General features: G+C 33.6%; 1 protein-coding gene across 8 annotated transcripts in view; it reads right to left on the bottom strand.

The window, feature by feature from the left end:
- Dmd (dystrophin) overlaps positions 1-25,386 on the bottom strand; it is a 2,209,767-nt gene that overhangs the window by 1,419,181 nt on the left and 765,200 nt on the right. For all 8 annotated transcript variants that reach the window (XM_028881805.2, XM_037198928.1, XM_037198927.1 and 5 more), the window contains exons 10-12: positions 20,594-20,782; positions 19,539-19,720; positions 6,044-6,194 (exon numbers count right to left, since the gene is read on the bottom strand). In XM_028881805.2, coding sequence (XP_028737638.1) covers positions 6,044-6,194; positions 19,539-19,720; positions 20,594-20,782 — 522 coding nt within the window. The remainder of the gene's footprint in view (positions 1-6,043; positions 6,195-19,538; positions 19,721-20,593; positions 20,783-25,386) is intronic.

The raw sequence follows: 25,386 nt of genomic DNA, 5'->3' as shown, positions 1-25,386 counted from the left end.
GCTTATCTGACTTACTCATCCTCTTCCCAAATACTGCATCTCTTTTTATTGCCAACTTTCTTAGTTCCAACTCTGGTTTTCCAATTGCCTAGTCTCAGAAGCTGTTATTTAAAGCTCTTTTCTCATTCTCTAATTCTAGGCCTGTTGGCTCAGCTGTTAAGCTCCAAAATGTTTCTTACACCCGTTCATAATTTTTTCAGACTGTGCATACTTGTTGGAATAGTCTTCTAAGATGTCATTTTGCCTCCCACTTTCCTGTTATATCATTTCTCTTACTAGACATATTGTACACAAAATTAAATTTTTTTTCTAAATTGCTATTCATTTAACTTTAATTTCAGAGCTAGGGTGGTTCCTTATGACCCATAGAAAAACTGAACCTGTCTGGGTCTCCTATATAATACCTCCCACACTGAAACTGAAATCTTCTAGCTTTGGTGATGTAGAACTTTAATGCAAGATCCAGACCAAATGCACTTCATCCTTTCTAAATTCATTTCCTTTATTCCAACAGATCACCAACTTCAACTCTTATGCCATTTGCTTATTCTGCCTCATGTATGGTTCCTTGTTTTTTGTCACTATCTGGATACTGGACTGTGAGATGCTTGAGAAGGATTTCAGTGACAGTTGGTCTTTGTATTCCTTACTGCACCCAGAAGCTTTAATGAGTGTTTGCTCAGAGCTACTGGGATGCAGAGGGATGAATTGAAAGGTCAGTTCCTTTGGCAGGATTATACCAAACCTTCTCTGTTACATGAACGTCCAGATCATTTTAAAGGTCATCAGATGAGAACATTTCACATTCTTGGCAACTGAAATGTTTGAAATTAACTTCAAGGAAAGAATAGGTGACTGACCTTCTAGTGGGTTATTTGGTTGTATTAATTAGCATTTAACACGGAACATCCACTGGAGTCTGAACATAGTGCACATTACAGTTATAGCTTCATATTTTAATGACTTGTGAGGACATTGTTGATGCTGTCATTGAGGCAATGTTCAAAAATCTAGGTCTGAAAAGATTTGGAAACCTATCTGAGTTACCAAAACTTTATGTCAATCTGACTACCATGGAACACAATTTTATCGTGATGCCTTTTCCTTTTGATGGGAATTCCCTCCAAATATTAAATTCCTTTCCAATTAATGAAATCTCCAAACCACAGAAGGCACTTCTTCAATAGTATGCCTACTAATTTAAGATAATTTCCTTATTAGCATAACTAAAACACTCCATCTCTCAGACAGAGATTATCAGTCAGAATGGTTTCGGACATGTTTCAGTGTATTCAGTCGTCAAAGTAACCCCCTAAATGCCTTCTTCAAAGGAACAGCTAGGAAGATTCAATGGAAAGGGGTTTGATGTTGTTGTTGTTTTACTTTTAAAAAAAACTTGCAACCAATTGAAATATTCACAGTTATCCAGAATTAACCATTTGGCTGACTTTAATAGTAACAACCAATATACTTTCAATTGCTATTTGGCAGTTTCACTGAAATGTCATATTGTGATGGCATTTCCCCATGATGGAGCTTCCAATATACCTTATAGTGAAGTGGTGCTGGAATGAACATATCAAAGGTTGCTCTCACAAATTGTGCATGTGTGTCTATAACATTCATAGTGCACTTACAAGATTTCCAAATATATATATGATTTTTCAAGACAGGGTTTTGGTGCCTGTCCTGGATCTCACTCTGTAGACTAGGCTGGCCCCGAACTCACAGAGATCCGCCTGTTTCTGCCTCCCGAGTGTTAGGACTAAAGGTGTGCACCACCAACACCTGGATGATTTTGCAAATATTTTTATCTTGCTTTTTAGTTAAGGAATATATGCCCTCTGATCAAATCAGAACAACCACCACCACAACAAAAAGAGAGATATTTCAAGGATTTTGGGCTGTTGACCAATAGTAAAATACTCTAAATATTATCTATGGTAAGCAATGTGGCAATGCAAAAAGAGGGAAATTAATGATTCACTTTGCTGTCAAAAGGAATTTTTTTCATTTTCTTTGATTTATAGATTTTGGAAAAAATAAATCTATAAAATTTCAATTATCCATTTATTTGAACTAATTTACCTACAAATTCAGAACACAGAAGTTTAACACAAATTATTTCATTTTGCACTTTAAAATTAAAATACCTTTTGTCTTTCCAGTGTTTTAAGTCTATAAACACAATTCTTTCCAAGGTGCATATAAATGGCTAAAACTAAGAACTGGCTTTACCCTGAGCCACTAAGCTTAATTTTTTTCTATTTTCCTTATGAATTACACATGACTATGTCTGAGATATAGCATGTTCCATAATAAACTTGCATATAATCATTTTGCTTCAAATTATTTTCATAAAGCAATTACATATTCATTGGAAATGGCATGTTTTTCCAGTAATGGACAATCTATTCAGAGTTTATGACAATATTAGTCATATATCTTACATTCCATTCACTTTAAATCTTTAAAAAAAGCATAAACCATTCCAGTAATTATCAGAAAACATCTTGGATGGTATGTGTAACCTCAATAAAAAATCTATTCAGAGTATGAATGTCAGGCCTTTGATTAGGTAAACTAGACCCATAATAGCACCAACAGGCTTTCCATGATATTTGGAGCCTCCTTTTCCTGTTTCTTGTTTTGTTTTTGTTTTTTGTTTTCACACTCAACCATTCAGTATCAGAATTTTCCTTTTGATGCTACATCCTATAGAACTTATCCTTCAGTGTTGTAGAATATTGTTTTAAGATGTTGGCTCAATCTGGGAGGAGGGGACTGGACCTGCCTGGACTGAGTCTATCAGGTCGATCCCAGTCCTCGGGGGAGACCTTGATCTGGAGGAGGTGGGAATGAGGGGTGGGGTGGGGGGAAGGGGAGGGGGACAGGAAGGGAGAGAACAAGGGAATCTGTGGCTATTATGTAGAACTGAATAGTATTGTAAAATAAATACAAAAAAAGATGTGTTACATTTGTTTATGTTGCATTTGTTTAATTCTGTGAAGCTGTGTTACTTTGCCTGTATAAAATACCTGAGGGTCTAATAAAGAGCTGAACAGCCAATAGCAAGGCAGGAGAAAGAATAGGAAGGGCTGGCAGGCAGAGAGAATAAATAGAAGGACGAGAAGAAGAAAGAGAAAAAGAACAAGGAGAGGAGGATGCTAGGGGCTAGCCACACGGCCACACAGCCACACAGCCAGCCATGGAGTAAAAGTGAAAGTAAGATATACAGAAGTAAGAAAAGAAAAGGGCCAGATGCAAAAGGTAGATGGGATCATTTAAAGTTAAAAAAAAGCTGTCAAGAAACAAGCTTAGCTAAGGCTGGGCATTTATAATTAAGAATAAGCCATGTGTGATTATTTGAGTGCTAGCTAGGTGGTGCCCCCTCCAAAAGAGCAAAAACAACCAACAACACTTCAGTTACTTGAAAAAATTTAGATTTCAACACTATTGAACATGGGAAAATTCTAACTGGAAATAATACCAGAAACATCATTTATTTCCAAAGAAATTATATGAGAACTGCAATAGATTCAGTAGATTCTGGAAAAAAAAATTAGTTAATGATAGAACTTTGCTGCCTAAGACAAGATGTTTATGTTAGCTCCTCTCTCAAAAGAGCAAATCCTTATCAAAAGATAATAGGCTGGGGGCAAAAAAATTCATTTGGTAGGTGATGCCATGATATGCTAGGAATGAGTGAGAATGTGAAGCATTCTATGCTGTTTGAGAATCTGATATTTGGTACTGTGTAATACCTTAGATTAATTCCTTCATAAGACAAGGGATCTTAGGTAGAATGTATCAGTGCTTTGGTAGCATTAAGTTTGCATTCTGTTCAACATCACTGGCTGAGATGCTTCTAGGGACAGCTAATTCTGTCAGGTGAAATGAAGCTGTTTTTGAATACATACTCTCTACACATAATTTCCAGCATAGATCCAGGGGAAAGGGCTAGATAAAGGGTCCATTGGAAGAATACATGTCTCCACAGTGGCAGTAGCACAGTGAGAAATTTAACAGTTAAGCTAACATTTGTAGCATATGTTCAATTAATTAATTTATGACAAGTTTAGTCATGGGATCATGTGACGATTGTAACACAGTTGATAGTTCATTTTCTCCTGGTGATAGTGATATCATAATTCTTAAATATTTGGTCATAAACCACAATGGAGGTGCTGGAGAGATGGCTTAGTGGTTATAAACACATATGGCTATTGCAGAGAACTTCAGTTCCAATACCAGGACTCATTGCAGAAGGCTCACAAATGCCTATAACTTCAATTCTAAAGACATATGACACAGACTACACTAAAAAAAAAAACTAATAAAAGTAACTTTTAACAGCAACAGCCATTGAACTACTGAAAGAGAGGTAACAACAACAATGATCAGGTCCACTTGTTAGTCAAAATGGAAGTTTATTCAACAAGAAAATAATCATTTTGGATCATAGAAATAAAAGCATAATTTAACTTCATAGAACTGTGATATTTGGTCTTAAAAACTAAGAACGAATTCGGGCACAATAAATATAATAGGAGTTATGAGTTGAGAGAACAGATAAGCCCTTTCCATTTAATAGACAAAAGCAATGGAGATCCTGGGAGTAGCAGAAAAGTTGTTCAGACATTTCAGAGATTGCTGAGGGATTAAATATATTTACTGTTCTTGTAGATGACTGTGTGCAATTCTGAGAATCCATGTGTGGTGACTCTCCTATAATTTCAGTTTCAGAGGATCTGACACCATCGTTTGGACTGTGTGACCTGCACTCACATGTACGTACTCCTACACAGACAGACAGACAGGAACACACACACACACACACACACACACACACACACACACACACCGACCAAATAAAATCAGTCTTTATAAATAGAGTGTCCAAAAATGTAATTTCCAATAAAAATAATTGGAGATATACTATTAAAAATATTAGTTGCTGATCTAAAAACTTGAGTTTACCTAGGTTTCTTATATTTCTATTTCTATTTGCCATGGCTCTGGCCTTGGACTATTTTCAAAGCTCCTGGCTGTATTTCTGCACTCCTGGAGCAGGAAAGTTCCTACTATAACCACAAAACTCACAATAAGTTTTAACATTGATAAGTCCAGGTTGGAATGAACCACACTTGCATTCTGAAACAAAATTGTGTTGATACACAAAAATCATAGGAATTCAATCACAGTAAGGGTAAGCCAACAAAAACAAGAAAGATTTCCACCAACCAGAATGTGTAAGACTAAATGTATAAGTAATTTGGACAAAGACTCTTACAATTTTAAAAATATTGTATTTTATGTAAAACAATGTTACTGATTTTTTTAACAAAGTTTGCTCTATTTTAAGTAATTATGAACTGAATGTAAACATATACAAAATGCATCCTTAGACATAATGTTTTAGTGTATATTTTGGGTAATCCTTGAAGAAGCTGTCTCACAGGAAAACACAATTTTAGTATTTAACACACTATGCATCGTACTCTTCAAGAAATAAGTGTGAATATTTTTCAAAATAAAAATTCCTGATTACATTGTATATGATAAACAATATATGCTTTACTCTGTTTTGTGCTTCTATAACAAAAATAGTTGAGATATGATTATTTATAAAGAAAAAATATTATTATCTGAGATGTAGACGATTGGAAGCCAAATTCAAGGTGTCATCTCTTCGAATCTTCTTGCTTGATTCTCATATGGATGTGAAAAGATAGCTGAATACTGCATGACACATCTCTTTATAAGGGACTTAATATTACTTATGTGGGAAGAATTTATAGGGGTTAATCAACTCTTAAAATATCACTTCTTTAAATTATCACATTGGCAACACCTTCTTCTTAGAGGGGAACATTGTCAAAACAGTACAATAATGAATGAAACATTACCAGTCAATTTGAATTATTGACTCTAAGCTTCCTGTCCCATCTAAAAATGTCACATGTGTTCATATTTATATGTAGTATACATACACACAAATGGTTTTCTAGTCTAGAAAGCAAATACCAGAATGTCTACAAACCTTATGTTGTTGTACTTGGCATTTTAGGTCTTCAAGATCGGGTCCCAAGGGCTCTCCTTCCATTTTCTTTGTTCGCTCTTCTGTTTTTGTTAGCCAGTCGTCTAGCTCTTTTAATTTCTGATTCTGGAGATCCATTAGAACTTTGTGTAGACTAAAAAAATAAAAATTAATAACTATTATGGCCCCTGCTAAAGCAGTTTATTTTTAATAAACACACAATTACATGAAAACAGACATAACTGATGACCTATCCAATTTTTTCTGGCAATTTTTGATATTAAAAACTATAGGAGGAAAACTCTGAAGGTATTATTTCTCTGGCCCCACTACAGCTATTTTGTTCACACACACACATACACACACACACACACACACACACACACACACACACACATATATATATATATATATATATATCACCCTTTCTAAAAAATTTCACATAGCTAACTAAATGCTAACACACTAAATAAAACAAACCAGGCTAGCAATGTAGTTCAGTGGGTAAAGGCACTTGCCCTGCAAACATGGTGACCTTATTCAATCTTCACAATCCACTGAAAGTTTGAAGGAGAAAATCAATTCAATAAGGCTGTTCTCTAACCTCAGAACACATGCTGTCATGTACATACCCACCTACACATGTAGGCTCATGCATACATACACACATACATATTCATGCATGAGTACATCCACACAAACACACAGTAATAATAATATTAATAAATAATTAATAACAAATAACATTTTAAAGTCAAGTAGAAACTCTCTAAAAATAAATTGATGCATATTGTGTTAATGATGTTTTACATGCCTATGATTTAATAGTAAATATCAGGAACCATTTTCTTTTTTTAATTTCTGGGATAATATGAACATACACATCATACATATTTATGAGATAGCATGTGGTACTTCAACATATACGTAAATTGCATAATGTCTAAATATGGTTGAACATTCTTATCTCTTCATATATTTTTATGTGTCAAATGGCAAAACTTTTAAATTCCATTATTCTAGAACTTTTAAATACAAGGTATGTTGCTGTAATCTGTAGTCACATGGATATACAATAACACACCAGAAATTATTTCTCCTATATAACTATAACTTAGTACCCACTGATCAACTCTACCCTGTCGTTCTAATAAAATTTTGGTCATGTTTTCAATCAAGATATTTAATTTGAATTTTTATTTTTTTCAACCAATATAATGTGACAGAATTGATAACAAACCAGTTCTAAGTTTAGGCCAAAAGAGACTGAAAGCTTTTTGTCCTGGATTTCTACTTCCCAAGAGGCCAGGATAAAAGATTAAATGACACTAAAGGAGAGAATGCTATCAGAATCTTGAGGTTCTAGCAGAATATAGAATATATCATTGGATACATAATCTGAAGTATAGATATGTGAAATTATCAGTTATTTTGAAGCATTAATTTTTTTCAGTATTTTTATGCCTAAATAAACCAATTAGTGTTTTCCTTCAAAGATACATGAAATATTAAATTGAGTCATAGTCCAAAGGCATAGATTCACTGCCTACACATCACCTTACAAACAAGATCTTAGACATTTTTGCTTCCATCCAGTTTGAGGGACATGAGTTCATATCTTGATCATAACTAGAAACCATATGGTGAAAATAAAAATACATCTTGTTACAATATTATCCCTTAATTCATCAAAAGCTTACAACTCAAATATAAGTATTTAAGATAAATGTCCTCTAAAAAAACTATGCTTAATGTAGTTATGGAAACAATAATAGGCTGAACAGTAATTTGAGTTAGTGATTTAGTATTTTGATTTAATGAGGTCTTTACCAGAAATTTGTATTTACAAACCCAAAATATACATATCACTTGATTTTGAAAATGATTTAGTTTACATAATCTATTGACCTGTAGCATGTCAGAGGTGTAATTATCCAATTATATTGAAATCTGAAATCTATGAGAATCATCTCCTATTCATCAGATAAAAACTTTCATTTTGGTTTATGGGCAACAGAGATGAGACATACATTTCAGTAAAAGGAAAAGGTGAACTTTGCTTATTAAATCTCTTAGACAACAAACTCCATTTCAGCATTGAAAAGTATAAAATAAATATATTCCACTTTCTGTTGTAGTCTCTTTTGGTGAAACTAATCAGGGAATATGATTTTTATGAGAATTGTCCTCAGTATCTTTCCTTGATTTTTCTGTTTATTCTGTTTAGTTTATCAGGATAAATTAAAGATCTCAAAATTTGAACAAAAGATAATCTCAGATTATTACTTACTTTTAAAAAATGTTTTAAGTTTAATACAGCATTGTTAGTTAGGAAAAAATTGCATTTAAAAATATTTAATTATTTTCATCCATAGACATATAGTTCACTTAGCAAGTATTTACAGAGTTTCACAACTAGGCTGGAAACTTTGTGATAGTAATTAATAAAGGTTAGGTTAAATATAATTAGATAAGGAGATACATTAACAATTATAATAAGACACGAGAATCATTATTAGTAAAGAAGGAAATCAAGGGTTTTATAGAACTAAATGAAAATGAAATACAGCATACCCAAACTTATGGAACACAATGAAGGTGTATGTTCTAAGACGTAAGTTCATAGCACTAAGTGCCTACATAAATTTAAAAAATGGAGGGAACTTATGCTAGCAACCTAACATCACACCTGATATCTCTAAAAGAGAAAAGAAAAAATCATGCCCCAAAGTAGTAATGACAAGAAATAATAAAGCTCAAAGCTGAAATCTATAAAAAACAAACAAACAAACAAATAATACAAAGAATCAATTAAACAAAAAGTTTATTCTTTCAGAAACTAAAGAGTGATGTTCTAGATAACTTCAATCTATGACACAATTTACCCAAACTCTGCAAAGAGCAACAGCAAATACCCAGGGAAATATGGGGATTTACTTTGATATGACTATTCATTTCTTATCCTAACTTCACCTCAAGCTACAGAGCCAAGTGAACACAAATGGCCTAAAATTGAGTTCTGACCCAAGCTCCCGAAGATAGTTATTTCATGTGTTCACAACTGGAAATCAACCTTACACTAATTCCAAAATACAAGAAACTAAATATTATGGCAAGATAATGCCATAGACACGCATAAAAACATAGAATAATGCATTCCATAATAGAAAGTCTTCTGAGAAACTTGTTTTAACTGTGTACTATTTTGTTTCTTTACCACATATCTGGGCTAGATATCAAAAATACTAGTTTATATATCTGATTTGGCCTCATTCATAGAAAATAAATCCAATTATTGCCAATAGTTAAAAATCATTAGACATCATTCATAAACTTAAGACGGACCACTCTTGCTAATCTATAATCATGTTGAGAAATCCCAAACTTGCCTACCCACATGGCAACAATCTTTTAATTTAAATCTTAATCATATTTCACATATCAGTCCTAAATTTTCTAACTTACTAGCTTCTTTTTTTTATTATTTTTTTTTTTTGTTGTTTTTCAAGATAGGGTTTCTCTGTGTACCTTTGGAGCCTGTCCTGGAACTCACTTTGTAGCCCAGGCTGGCCTCTAACTCACAGTGATCCGCCTGGCTCTGCCTCCGAGTGCTGGGATTAAAGGCGTGCGCCACCACGCCCAGCAACAAAGAAATCTGTAACTGGTTGTGATCAATTAGTTGTAAACACCACTACCCTCGGACCAACCCTTACCGGCTTCTGTACTACACTTTTTCTTCTTCATACACAACTCCCCTCATTCACTTATGCAATTTTTATCACTCATACAGCCAGATACTTGTGTTTGCTGCCCCATTATCTTTGGTATGCCTTCCCAGACTTAAATCCATACACACCAGCTTAAAATACTGCTTTAAATTCATAGATTTGATTAGGCAGAGTTCAGGGAATCCTGCAGAAGAGGACACCAAAGGATTATAGGAACCAAGAAGACCACAAGCAAATCGCCCATAGAATCAACTAAGCAGAGGCCATAGCGGATCAGAGACTGAACTCGTAATCAGGGAGCCTATATGGATCTGATTTAGGTCCCCTGCATATATGTTATGACTGTGTAGCTTGGTGTTTTTGTGGAACACCTACTAGTGGGAACGGAGGGAGGCTGTTTCTGATCCATTTGTCTGCTTTTGGGACCTTTCCCTCCTACTGAGTTACCTAGTCCAGCCTTAATATAAGGGGGCATGCCTAGTCTGAACTTGTTGTGACATGTTTGGTTGATATCCCTGGGAGGGCTGCCTTTTTCTGAAGGGAAAGGAGAAGTGGATCTGGGGAAGAGAGGAGAAGTGGGGACTGGGAGGAGAGGAGAGAGAGAAAACTGCAGTTGGGATGTAATATATATGAAGAATAAATAAAAAAGAAAAAATCACAGGTTTGAGCTTGAAATATAACAAGCTTGTCTAGGTGAATCCAGTGTTATTATCTCATAAATTGCACTCTGTATAACAAGAATCCAGGTGAGACATTTTTTTTAGTGTAAACCACTGCAACTCCTTTTATGATAAGTTCTAGAGAAATTATTTACCAATTTCTCAAACTCTGGAAGAGTATGAAGAAAGATTCAAAATGGGCAAACACTCTTGACTTAAGTGACATTTTTTCAAAAGACAGCAGTATATACTGTGACCTAATTATGCACCCTTAACTTTGAATTATTTCACTCTCTTATAAGCAAAACATTTTATTAATTTGAGCAATGTAAAATTGTTGATATTTGAAACTTTTGCCCATTGAAATAACAATTACAATATGGATCAGCTAAAAGCATGACTGCAATGAGATACTTTTATGTTTTCGAGTAACATTCTAAAGATATGGATGTATTTGAAAAAAACTGTCAAATTCACAAAGTGAAAACCTATCATTCACGTAAAAGCATTTTCATTATCCTTGCTTGCTGTTTTTTTTTCAAATGTTATTTAGAATGTGAAGTAGAAGTCAAAGGAAGATTTAGCATACATATCTAAGATGATATTGGAACTATTATAAAATTTTGAAGGCAAAAAATTGATCCTGACAATATTGAAAGATGGTTAAGATTTCAGAGTTTGCATTTTGGCAAACACCATTCAACCCTTACGGTCATTAAATACAGATTATAAAATGCCTTTATTATGCTGAGGAATGTCACTAATCTCTCTAGGACTTTTTTATGAATGGATGTTGGATCTTGTCAAAGCCTTTTCTGAATCTAGTGACATTATTGTTTGACATTTTTCTTTCAGTCTGTTTATGTGGTGGATTGTATTTATCAATTTATGTATGTTGAACCATCCCTGCACCTCTGGGATGAAGCATACTTGATAATGGTGGGGAATCTTTTGGATTCAGATTGTACTATTATATTGAGAATTTTTGCATATGTGTTCATAAGCGATATTGTTCTGTAATTTTCTGTCATGGTTGGATCTTTGCTGAGTTAGGTATCAGGGTGTTGGGGCCTCAGCTATTGGCATCTGCTTGCAAAGGTAAAAATGAATTCTTGCTGGGTGTTTTAACCACATTTAAAGGTAGACCTTGTACCCAGCAGTAGATGGCCTACACAGAATAAACACAATGGTGTTATTGTAGATTTATTGTCTCATATTGTTTTCTGGAGGGAGTATTTTTTGTCATACTGATCTTTTGTTTATAAGTTATTTTTTTCCATTTTTTTACTTTTATGGGTTCTGTGTGTGTGTGTGTGTGTGTGTGTGTGTGTGTATGTGCATGTGTGTGTGTATGTTGTGTTGCATTTCTTGCGCTTTTTCTTTACATTTTATTCTGGCTTTGTAGATTTTTTGGTTTGTTTTCTAAAAGGAGAAAAAAAGAGCATGGGGATGGATTGATAGGGGTAGGAGGGAAGGACCTAGGAGGAGTTGGACGAGGAGTAACTGGTATCACATTATATTGCATGAAAAATTTATTATATATGTGTATATAATCATTAAATATATCACATATATAATACAAATATAAAGTATATAATGTGTGATATATAATATGTAAAGGCGATATATAATATACAATATGTGACATAGAATATGTGGCATATAATGTGTGATATACAATATGTAGTATGTGATATAAAATATGTGGCAGATAATATGTGATATGTAACATGTGATGTATAATGTGTTATATGTGATATATGGCATATAATTTGTACCATGTGATGTATAATGTGTAATATGTGATAAAATATATGACATTTAACAGGTTAAATCCAATATATAACATATATCACATTGATATATGTCATATGATATGTAATATGTGTTATATGATATATGAAATGTGATGCATATTGTATGATATGTAATAGTATGTAATATATGGTATGATATATATATTATATATATATATATATATATATAGTTAATCATTAAGGACTGAATGAAGCTAATAAAGTAGATAGATTGGAAAACATGGAGGTTTGCTAGGCAGCATAGAACTGTAGACTTATTAGACTCTAAAATTAGTCCTACTAGGATATGTTTTTCTATAAGATAAACAAAATCAACCTCAGAGTGTACTTAACAATGTATGTCAAAGTACAGATTCTAAGTCAGCAGTTAAGTGGTGAGACCTGAAATTCCACATTTCTACTAATCAGCAAGCTAAGGATAACTAAATTGTTGATCCTTAGATCAAACTATGAAAAACAATACCGTAACTATCTTATTGTTGAATTTCTGCCTATGGAATGCATTAGGGTAAGGATGGTCTAGAGATTAAGTGAGTTCCCAACTAATGACCAGTTTAGTCTAAAACTCATGCCAGGAGAGTAAACCCACCACTGGCATGCCTCATACCAGGACCCACAGGTTGGATGACCCAGAGACCTAGGATAGAGCCAAACATGACTAAAGGAAAAAATGTCAATGTAATGATGCCTAATGATATTCTGCTATTCTCATAGATTGCTGCCTAGCCCAATTGTCATCAGAGAGGCTTCATCCAGCAACTAATGGAAACAGATGCAGACCCCCAGCCAAACATTAGGCTGAGCTTGGGGAATCCTGCAGAAGAGGGGGAAAAAAAATTGTAGGAGCCTGAGGGGTCAAGGACACCACAAGAAAACTCAAAGGATCAACTAACCTGGGCTCATAGGTGCCCACAGAGACTGAACCAACAACCATAGAGCCTGCATGGGATTGATCTAGGCACTCTACATATATGTTACTGTTGTGTACCTTGGTCCTCTTGTGGGACTCCTAACAGTGGGAACAGAGGCTATCTCTGACTCTTTTATTGGCTTTTGGGACCCTACTCTTCATACTGGGTCACCTTGTTCAGCCTTAAGACATGGGGAGGTGCTTAGTGTTACAACAACTTGATATGCTGTGTTTGATTGATACTCATGGGAGACCTGCCCTTCCCTAAACAGAAATATAGAAGCAGTGGATTGGTGGGTGGGAATAGAGGGAGTGGAGGAAGGATTGGGAGGATAGCAATACTGTGGGATGGTCGGTATATCAAATTGCTCTGATTGGTCAATAAATAAAATGCTGATTTCCCAGTGGCTAGGCAGGAAGTATAGGCGGGACTAACAGAGAGGAGAAAAGAAAGAACAGGAAGGTGGAGGGAGTCACTGCCAGCCTCCACCAGGACAAGCAGCACGTGAAGATGCCAGTAAGTCATGAGCCATGTGGCAGGGTATAGATTTATGGAAATGGATTAGTTTAAGCTATAAGAACAGTTAGCAAGAAGCCTGCCACAGCCATACAGTTTGTAAACAATATAAGTCTCTGTGTTTACTTGGTTGGGTCTGAGTGGCTATGGGACTGGAGGGTGACAGAGATTTGTCCTGACTGTGGGCAATGCAGGAAAACTCTAGCTACATAGCAGGGAGGGTAAACTGTGATTGGAATGTAAAATAAATAAACAAATTATAAAAATGGTACAATAATTGTAATTTTTAAAATTTAAATTAAAAATTTTGCTCTATTAGTTACGGGTAATTTTGACACTCTAAGATCTTATTCACTTATACAATAATAGAAGCCCAGCCTCAGCTTAGATAATTTCGCCAGTATGGAGGGTCTGATAAAATGTTTGGCATAAGTGGATATATGATAAATAATTCTTAAATATCAGTTAAGCATGAGGTATAGATAAAATTCAGATATATCAGGATTAATTTCAGAGTAAATTTGTAAAAGTCTAATTCTTTAGATCTGTCCCTCTTGATCAGCACATTAATTGAACATGAATCTATATTAGTTATAAATCAGAGTACAATCAATTTGCCTCAAGCCAAATGGACATGTTACTCTTCTACATTTAATATCCTTCTCCCATAGGACATTTCTCCTTGTTTGTTTTCACTGACTGGGCTACTTTCTTGGCTTGTACCTCACAACTGTTTGTGTAGTATTTGTAATTAACCCTCGACCTGAAAAGTATCCCCTGTTTTGAAATAACAAGTATGTTTCACTCTCTGAATATACTCCATACCTTCTTTTCCTTTTTATTATCTGTGAGTCATCATATGACAATATATGGCTTCATATTCATAAGACATAGGACAAAGTTCTTTTGTTTATAACTAAGTCAGTGCTGGGAATATAGTAGATAACAAATGTCATTTAGATGGATGAATGCATGAATAAACTTAGTTTGCTAATTAGTGTTATTTATCTTCAGATGAAAGCACTCTTCCAAAAATGCTATACTTTAGTTTAAATATATTCTAGAGATTCAGATTTTCTGTTTGTAATTAAAACTCTATAAGCAGCATACTTTATATTAGTATAATACAGGATGTCCATATTTTGCCCCATTAGTCTATCTTATTTTCATCTTTGTTAGAAAAAACTATCATGGCTACATGAATTTGACCTCATTTGACTTAAAATATTTTAGAAACTTGTCTATAATCCAGCCAATAAGTTGTCAATGCTCATATATTCTCCCTATTATATATTCCTGTTCTTTAAGAATCTATTTCAGTAAACACCTGTGGAAGAAATCATTAATATTTGAGGTCTGAATGAAACATTAGCAACAGCATGCTTAAACTTTGAAGGAACTTAAAATATTTGTTTCATCCTAATTGATATAAATATGGAGACAGAACATATAATTTAACACATGTCAACAAAGGAGTATGGATATACTTTTACAATTATTTAAGTTAGGTCAGTGATTCTCCAGTGTGCTTGGAAATCACCTGGGATCTTGCTAAATTGCAGATTCTGGTTCTATAGAGGAGACTTAGAAAAATATACTGCACTTTTCAAAAAGTTCTCAGGTACTCTGGTTCTCATATACTTCTGGTCCTAGGAACTCCTAGATCTGAGAGGACATCACATCAGCACCATGGTGTGAGATAATAAAAGCAATACTGCATCAAATTGTGACATAAAATGAACACCAGGAATTTGACATCATACACATTATGATGTTCACTGCTTGAAAATTCAATTCCAAGATTACAACTGTCTGCATAATCTCATTAAATATGCAATACATTAGTTAATTAATTTGTGAGAAAATACTCTATCTATCCACTTCTCACATGTTATCTAATTTCATGATTGAGACAAATATTTGGAAAAACAAGAATCATATTTGTGAAGACATATTTTTCTCCCCATTCAAAGTGTTTATGATAATTCATAGTTTTTTTTATTTTATGTCTTGGGTTTAATCCAGATACTATTCATATCTCCCCTGGTGCTGCTGATGTGAACTGTACCATAGCTTCATTGGCCTCCTTACTGATTTCCTTTCATTGTTCCTTAACTATCACAAAGGCTTTAGTTCCCCCCTGCATGTCATAACCACAATTATCATAGAAGTTGATGGAACTTGCTATGCTTATCTTTATTAGTCCTCATAGAAATATCAGGAAATCTCCTTTGCTCTCTACAGGTGGCATTTTTTTTTTCAACAAAATAATTAGTTTATTCATGGTGGAGAAATCTTCCATTGTCCCTGTGCCAGTTGGCTTCTTGTGCTTCCACAGTAGGAAGTTTTTTTTTTTTTTTTTTTTTTTCTTATCCCTTCCTCTCACTCACCTCCTACCATCCTCAGGGTATTACACAGCAGGACAACCCAAAAAACAAAGATCATTTAGCTTATTTTTCAGCAGATTTCTAGCTTAAGAATGTCAGCATGTAGTATGTTATTTCATTTTGAAATCAGTGGCACTTTGTTCTCTCATTTGGTTTCCAAAATTATTTTTTGAGATCTACACTGGAAAAATATCAGGCTAGTGATAATTAAATACTTCATGACCACACATATCTTACCAAATATTGTTGTGTAGCTTTCTAGAGTCAGTTTATGGCCATAAAAGTTGCTATTTGGAGAGGTAAGGAGTCATAAAGGAAAGTATCACATTATAATAATAGTAACAGTAATAATAATAATTATAGAAGTACTAGTAGGAATAGTAATGGAAAAATAATGTAGAAATAAATATTTGTATTCATGGACTGGTATGCCTCTATAAGCATATTTTTCAATGTTCTAATTGTATAAACACAATTTCTAATATAATGTTAATAACTCTGGTCATGTTCCTCAAACCTCAAGAAAAGATATTCCAAGATATTTTTCCTAAGCATCAGTGAAGAAATTAAGAAATTAGAAAATGGTGGAGAAAACAGTTGAAAATTATATACTAGGTAGAGTAATATAATGTGGTTAAGAAATAGCTAGCTTTGTGCCAGTTCTCTTATTCATCACTGTATTATTCTTCATTACACATTGTAGCAATTTTGCTTCAAAAATTATTTTTAATAACATATCACAAACAATGTGCCTATTTTAGGATTTTATATTAGCTGTTTCCACTTGTCAAATTCTCTAACTCTTCATCTCCTCCTATTCAAATCTCAAACTAAATGGGACCAACTATGAAATTTTTCCTTGGATCAAAATGTCTAACCTTTCAATGATTCCCTAGCACATTGTAACATTTTCAAATAGAGTCTAATTAGGTATTTCCTCATGGTCTTTAATTATTGGATGTCAGATACTCTAGAATACAACAAGGTTCATGAGAACTGCAAAGTTTTACATCTTTTGATAATTAGAGTGTCCTCCAGACTTTTACTTCAATCAGAAAAATTGAAGCACACAAAGAATATTTGCTAATATTTGTAAATAAAGATAAAAAGGGACATGGAAGACATACCTTTTTACAAATATTCATATATTTATTTTTATTTTCTTAAACAAAACAAAGTAATATGCATTGCAGAAAATGAACTAAAATTGTGGGTTCATACAAGTGGTTCCCTATCATTGTCTCATTTTTAAAACTACGTAAAATGTTCTATAAAACCTTAGTCTACCTAAAATACTGCCCTTACCTTTTTATAATCATCCAAAAAGGTGAAGCACAAACAAAAGCCCTAAAACTGAAATAATGTTGTTTTGTTGTTCTTGTCACCAATTGTAGCTAGGTAGCAATATTGTCATTTTAGGATTCAAATCATCCAGAAGAGTGCAAATGAACATTTTTGTAAATGGTATAATAAAACACATGGAATTTTAATTCTAGGTTGAATTTACATTTTCTTACAAGTCAGTCTCAAAGTGTAATTAATTAATTATTACAAGTAGCATATATCATATTGTTTTCTACTTGAAAAATTAATTATCTAGAAAAGGTACATAAAAGGAAGATATGTGTGGCTATAGGGAGGGTAGTAAATAGGAGACTGGCTTTTTTAGATAATCAGTTTTTTGAGGTTATGTTATGTTGCAAATAGAATACCTACCTGATAAACTATGGATGTCTGACTAAAATTTGACAGCTCTATTTCTTATGACTTACGGTGATAAATATGTGGAATAAAAATATTTTCCTATGGGGATTTACGGAAATCTGGCTGAATAATTATAATTTTCACTTCTAGGGTTAGTTAAAATAATTGCACTGATAATAACAGGGCAATCACGTCAATGTGTAGACACTAGTATATTCTGGTTTGGAACATATAGTTGTGAAAATTCTCTGTTATAAATTATGCCTTTCTTATTCTTTCAAAAATGGAGCATAAAAATGTGTTTTCTACCTCCCTGTTGCCACACCATAATTTAGTACTGGCACAGCAATCCTCCCAGCATATCTAATGAGTTTCTTGGTCCTATTTTAAAGCTTTAAATCTTCATAAATAATAGCTAAGTAAACTTAAGGCACTTGGACAATTTCTTTAGCTTAATGTATTCAAATCCACCATTGGCACTTCATTTCTTTTCATTTAAATATAAATCTATCTTTTCTCACGAGGCTCTACATGAATACACACACCTAACAATATAAATCAAAGCAACACATGCAGAATGATGAAATCTGCTGGTTACCTTTGGAAGAAATAGGCCATATTCAGAAATGTCTCAAAATCTCTTTTTTTCCCCGATAAGTCATACATATTCTTAAACTGATTCACAGCCACACTGTGTTCAAATGAGAATTTTTCACACATAATTGAGAAACTTTTCTCCATGAGTATATTTATAAATAGATGAGTAATATTTTTTGTGCTTCTTCAGAAGAGAAGTTTCCTGTCACACATTACTCATCAAAAATTTTATGCCATGACTTTTTATATGGTTCTTTGGCTGCTACATTCATACTGTAACTTTTGTATTAAATCTTAAAATATTAAATAGGATAATGACAATTCTCAAAAGCTTAATTATGTAGATAGTCATCTACCTACCCAGCATCTCTACTTAATTTGCTAAAGTGTAAATAGTTATATTACAAACAAACATCCAGCTATAACATTTCAGAAAACAAAACAAAACTAACTTTAAAAACACTATATGCCTTAGGTTTAGAATCCAGAGTAAAATATAAAACTATATCAAAATAATAGCAAAATACCTAAATGTTGCCTGTTTTTAAGATGGACCTTCACAGGGCTTGAAATCCCTAATGAGAACTTGCTGCTACTCTTGTAGAGGAGCAGGGTTCAATTCCCAGAACCCCCATCATGGTTTATAACCATCCTTAACTCTTGGTTCTGGCGCCCTCTTCTGCCCTTCAAAAGCATCATGTGTATACCTCATGCACATAAACTCATATAAATACTCATATACACAAAATGAAAATAAATAAATACATAAAAATACATTTTCAAAGATGGGAAGGCTGTATGATGTTTATGATCACCTTCTGGCTTGCCCTTCTAATTAGCTAATATTTCATGCATGTAATACTAAAATTAATGTTAATTATAAGCCAGTAAGGATTCACCTGGAAGCAGTTTATAGAGGTTCACACTTGTAATCCTAGCTACTCTTAAGGTTGAGGCAGAAGATTAGAATTACAACATCAAAATGGGCTTCATAACAAGTTCAAGACAAGCCTCAGAAGATTGGTCAGATCCTGTCTCAAAATACATTCTAGGGATATTGCTCAAAGAAAAAGTCCTTGCCTAGTATGTATAAGCTGTTATGTTCAACACACACACACACACACACACACACACACACACACACACACACACAAAAAAAAAAAAAAAAAAAAAACTTACTTGCTTTGCTTTTCCATGCTAGCTACCCTGAGGCACTCCCATCTTGAATTTAGGAGATTCATTTGTTCTTGTACTTCAGTTTCTTCATCTTCAGATAATTTTCCTTTTCCAACTATTTGACTTCCTAACTGTAGAACATTACCGACACGTCCTTGATGGGATGTTAAATCCATCATGAACCCCTGACAAGAAAAAGTTAATGATTGTAATCAGCACTTGAGGAAACCATTGGGAATTTGAATTTGATTATTTGCAATTTTAAACCTGCATCCCATTTAAATGCATATTCTCATGAAGTGTATCTTTGTTTTTATATCATGGAATTTTGCATCACTTTAAATATGAAGTATGGAAAACTATGATCTTCGGACAACTTCTGAGGAAGAATATCCTATGTGGAGCATTTTAGGGCAGAATATTTATTAAGCAGCTCATAGGAGTACCTGCAGAAAAGTTAAAGAAGCAGAAAATGTCTGTACATGCTTATTATCCCAGAACAAAAGAGAATGAGGCAAGAGGATACCCATTACATCAAGGCAAATCTCAGTTACATAAATTGTATCAGGCCTTCTAGAAATGTGTGAAAGACCTGTCTCAAGTAGGGGAAACAAAGGGTATGCTATGTGGGTACTAATCTGAGCAAGTGTATAATCTCAGCTAATTTCTCTCACTGAAGATCCCTCAACTTGCTTCCACACATATACTCATGATGTGCCTTAGAACTGTTATGCAGGATGATAAGTAGGTGCTCTGGAATGTACTTGAGAATGAGGGCTCAGTTTTGCTCTGACACAAAGGAAAAGGCTGTATTTTTTGTTCTAACAGTCATTGCAAAGCCACTATCAACACCTCAGACTTTTCCCCCAAAGCAGAACTTCAAATGCTGGTTGCTCCCATCCAAAGCACAAATGTTATTTGTTAACATCTCATCATTAACACACAGATAAACAAACAGATTTCCAAAATGGAAGTGTCATACACTTTTTTCAGAATAACTGACAGACTTGTCACTGTAAATCATGGCTTTAGCTTCATAAATCAGTGTTTTGCTTTACCTCATGAGCATGGAACTGTTCTTTCACTTTTTCAACATCATTTGAAATCTCTCCTTGGGCTTGCAGAGTGTCCTCTGCACACAGAAGCCATGAGAGCACTTCTTCTAAAGCAGTTTGGTAACTATCCAGGTTTACTTCAGTCTCCATCAGTGAACTGCCAAATGCCTTATCTTCAGAAGCTTCCAAATGCTAAACAATAAAAAATGGGTGTTATACAATTAGTTGTTTTACAGACTGTTTTCAGTACATGAAATGATAAATTGAAGAAAATATTTTAAATGCTAGAAATGTCCACTTGCATTATCAGAGGCATGAACAGCAAACACATAAAACAGTGAGCCTGCATTTTAACATCCTCATGAATACACACACAATTTCTCAAATGAAACTTGGAATCCACACCAAATTAATGTTTTAATAAAGCTCATCTGTATTACACTAAAGAGTGACTCACTGCATCTTCTCTTTATGTTGAATCTTAAATGCTATGAAATGGCATTCACAAGTTCATTTTCCATTCATATATACATCAGTTACATATGCGTAAGTGTGTATGAGAACAATTTTTTAAATGTTTGAATAAATATCCAAAGATCCCAACAGTATATCACTTGCATCAATTGTTTAGTACCAGAATACAATGATTGAGTATGAAATATTAGGAGAAAGATGTGAAGTATGCTCCACTCAATTTAATTAGGCTAACATTGAGCAAGATGTCAAACTGTTTTCTTAGACTACCTGCTAGGCCACTAAAGCTAAGGAGAAAAGGTGATTTAAAGTAGTCATAATCTAAAGAGTGAATCTAATCACCTATGAAGTGATTGATAAAAAGTTATCATAAACTGACCTCATAAACCTTAATTATTACCCTATTCAATGGCATATAAGGAAAAGCAAAGAGATTAATTATAGATATACATTGACATTGAGAAAGGATTCTGCTGCAGTGACTGAAGTGTATTGCATGGCAGTGACTTGGCCCCACCTAAATAGAAACAAGGTAGTTTACAACACAAAATACTGGCTCTAAACCTGGGATATCTTGGCAGTTTCTGCTGTTATACAATTGATATTCAATGACAAGGATGCTCTCCTGGAATAACCATGTGCCGCTTTACTTTTATATTGGCCAATAATCAAGTGAAGCAACAACAGAACCCTGAACACATGAGAAAGTCCGCAGTTATTTTTTTTAAATCAAGTGCATGAATAGATTCTGTACTTGAAAATCACAAAAAAAGAACATACTCTTAAGGGCTTCACCCAGAACTGTGAGACATAGACAAATATCTGATAGAGTGAAGCAGATGAAAGTGAGCATTACCTCTTAGGGTCCCTTTTCGCAACTTCCTTCTTAATTTTGACTTGGCACTTAACTGTGGAGAGTATTTTGAGAGGAAGAGGAACAATACACCAAGGAGCTAGATTTAAGCTGTAAACCTTTCAGAAACTATCTTGCCTTTGAGTGCTCCCACACAAATAGTCACTCTTGTACTTAGGCTCTGTTTATAGTAGTGAGGCTGAGTACTTTTCACTTATCAGAATGGCCTACACTTGTCAGTTCCTTATACACAGGAAACAAGTACAGCATTCACGAAGATATCACAGCAACAACTACTGTTGTCTAAAGTTTAACATGAATGATCAAGGATATTGATCATGTCCTTGATTACCAAGATAACATTCCCATGTTAGCCAACCACTTATGCTGAAATCAATGTAACATAAAGGAAATGTACATTGATTCACAGTTCCTTTTTGAAACAAGTTCTTCTTTCCTCAGTTAGATGAAGAGAATTAGAATATAAGCTTAGCAGGAAGTCAAATAAAAACATCTGGGTTCATTTTGTCTTTACACATTCTAATAGAAATAAAATCTATAGGAACATAGTAGTAACAGACTGCAAAATACACAACCTAGCAAGTTTGAACTCTTATTTCCTTCCATAACTAGAATTACACAACATAATAGAGACCAGTGAAGTTCACCCTAATACTGTAATTTTTATTTTCTTGATTGAATCTAATGCTAAATAACAAATGAATAATATTATGAAGCACTTGATAGAATGCTTAACTTAATATAAACACATAAATTATTATAATAATTAATGAGTTTGTGCACATACAGATATAGCAGCTTTAAAAACTTTAACCATCCCTAAAATAACTGAGTTAGGCAACTGCTGAGATTTCAAGTGTCAGAATATTGATGTAGAAAAAAGTGACCCCACAATACTGAATAGAATAGGTATAAATTTAAGTCAGCTCTTTTTGTATAGTTTGCAGCTCAACCTGGAACCAATAAAAATCTTTTTTTTAACTTTTAAAATTTATTTATTAAATTTAATTTTACATATCAGCCATAGATTCCCTTGTTCTCCCACCTCCTCCCACCCCCTCCCCTCCACCCCCCTGCCTTTCCCCCAGCCCACCCCCCATTCCCATTTCCTCCAGAGCAAAGACTCCCCGAGGATTGAGTTCAACCTGGTAGATTCAGTCCAGGCAGGTCCAGTCCCCTCCTCCCAGGCTGAGCCAAGTGTCCCTGTATAAGCCCCAAATCTTATATTCAAAAAAATGCATCTAAATGATACACTTTAAAAAGAATCATTGTTATGTTAACAAAATTACATTTTATCATTTGTAGAAATTGTTTAAACAATTTAAGGCATTTTATGCTTTACTGATGTTTAAAGGCTTGCATTTGGGAAAAATATTAAAAATTACATACTATTGACACATCTTTAGAAGATATATCTAAAACTCATAAATCACGAATTTAACTTTTTGTATGAGGATATATATAAAAGTAAAATATGTTCAAAGACAGCATCTTAAAGTTAAATTTAAGCAAGGATAAAATGTTTCAAATTACATACATATAAACTATTACTCATATTCATAAATTAATCTTTATATATGTATATTAATCTATACACATGAAGTTATGATTTAAAATTTTTATCTGGGCTCTGAGCAATCCTTTCTTGGCAAGGATAATTTTGTTTCAAATTCCAATTTGTGATTTATCAATAATTTACAAAATATTCTGGTGAGTTATAATCAGAAATAATTTTAAATTAAACAAAATATCAGTCTGTTACTTACACTAAAGATTAGTATTATTTTCTTATTTGTTTTTCCTAGGTCTGTATTATATATATATATAGCATGTATATATATATGTATATATATATATATATATATATATCACATGTATAAGCATATTTTATCTCAGTAAAGTTTTTTCGTAGTTCTTGAAACAAAATTTGAAATGATTTTAGAATTTAAAACACCATAAAATATAAAAAGAAAAAATGTTTTAATTCCACATTTGTATATTTACAATAGATTACTTGGATAATATACACTTATTAAACTTTCATAGTAGATTTGGAAATAAATCAATATTTAGAGAAAGTTATGATTTCAGTTTCAACATCCCAGAATATGTTTCATCATCATAGAACTTCATATTGAACCTGAATTTGTGGAAAGAGTTCATACATGGCATCCAAATGAGTTTCTAAAAATGATGATCTTTGGTTTCTACAGTTATATGTATTGGAAATACAGACACCAATCATTTAATTTTCTTACTAAGTTCCAATTCTATTTTATTTAACTTTTTGTCTTCATGACAGTACTTTCCCACAAACCACATTTTCAAAATAATAATTAGAAGAAGGTTGTAATAATTAATGAATGAAACAATATTTTATTGTTTTCAAAATCTATGAAGTAAAATCTCTACTTTGTCTACATATTTTATGTAGTGGGTAGCCATTCCAGCTTTGATCTGGAAGTTCCAACCCCTATTGAGGCTTCGGTAACTGTCACGCCTACAAGGCAGGGCCAAGAGAGGACCCTGAAGCCCCGAGATCCGGATGCGCAGGCACTCTTGGTTCCTGGACCCTGGATGCTGGAGGTAGACCAAGCAGAGTTCTCCAGAGAACACTGCTGGACTGCGCTATGTCTTTCCCAGACCCTGATACCTGTCCCTTCTCTTGTAAGTTACCCCACAAAATAAACCTCCCTTTTAACTATGTGGAGTGGCCTTAATAATTTCACCAAAATTTTATGTTTAAGTATTATGGTTTTGTGTGAGAAAATAGTAGAAACTATAACCTATGTTCCTTGATGACATTGTTTATGTATAAAGATGGAACGGTAGAAATAGAAGTGATAAAATTATGAGAGAAAACAAGTGGATAACATTTTAAATCCTGCAGTGTCTAAAATCAATTGGGAAATGGATTTGTACTGACAGTTTCTAGTAATAAAAATTTCCAGTAATAATTTCTATTACTTCATAGCATAATGTACTATTATATGAACTTGATGATCACATATCCTTAAATCCAGTCTACTCTTTCTATGATTTTAGTTAACTCACTTCACCATCATATATCTTATTTTGTCCATCTGTGAAAAGAGACTATAAAAATATGTACCATTAGATTTGTTGGAAAGGTTGTATTGGATAGTAAACATAAAATATTTTACACAGTATATATTCCAAGTAATGTTCAGCAATCCCTACATTTATAGAGCAACATTCAATGAAATGGCAAATGATTTTCATTAGGAAATAGTTGAACAAACTAAGTGTGCTTTAGAAAGCATAGTTTCAGCAATTTGAACTGATACAAGTTTTCACATGCCTACTTAGATACACAGAAACTAGAAATGCACAAGCCACAAAGCATTAGGAAAAATAGATGTGATGTTTCTAGTGAGAAACATCTACCACAGACCAGTTTCATGTCCCTGCTGAATTTAGTCACTTT

This window comes from Peromyscus leucopus, chromosome X, assembly GCF_004664715.2.
Source record: "Peromyscus leucopus breed LL Stock chromosome X, UCI_PerLeu_2.1, whole genome shotgun sequence".
In the NCBI taxonomy this organism is placed as follows: domain Eukaryota; kingdom Metazoa; phylum Chordata; class Mammalia; order Rodentia; family Cricetidae; genus Peromyscus; species Peromyscus leucopus.
The sequence above is the reverse complement of the archived record's forward strand: the minus strand, read 5'-3'. Positions and strand labels throughout refer to the sequence as shown.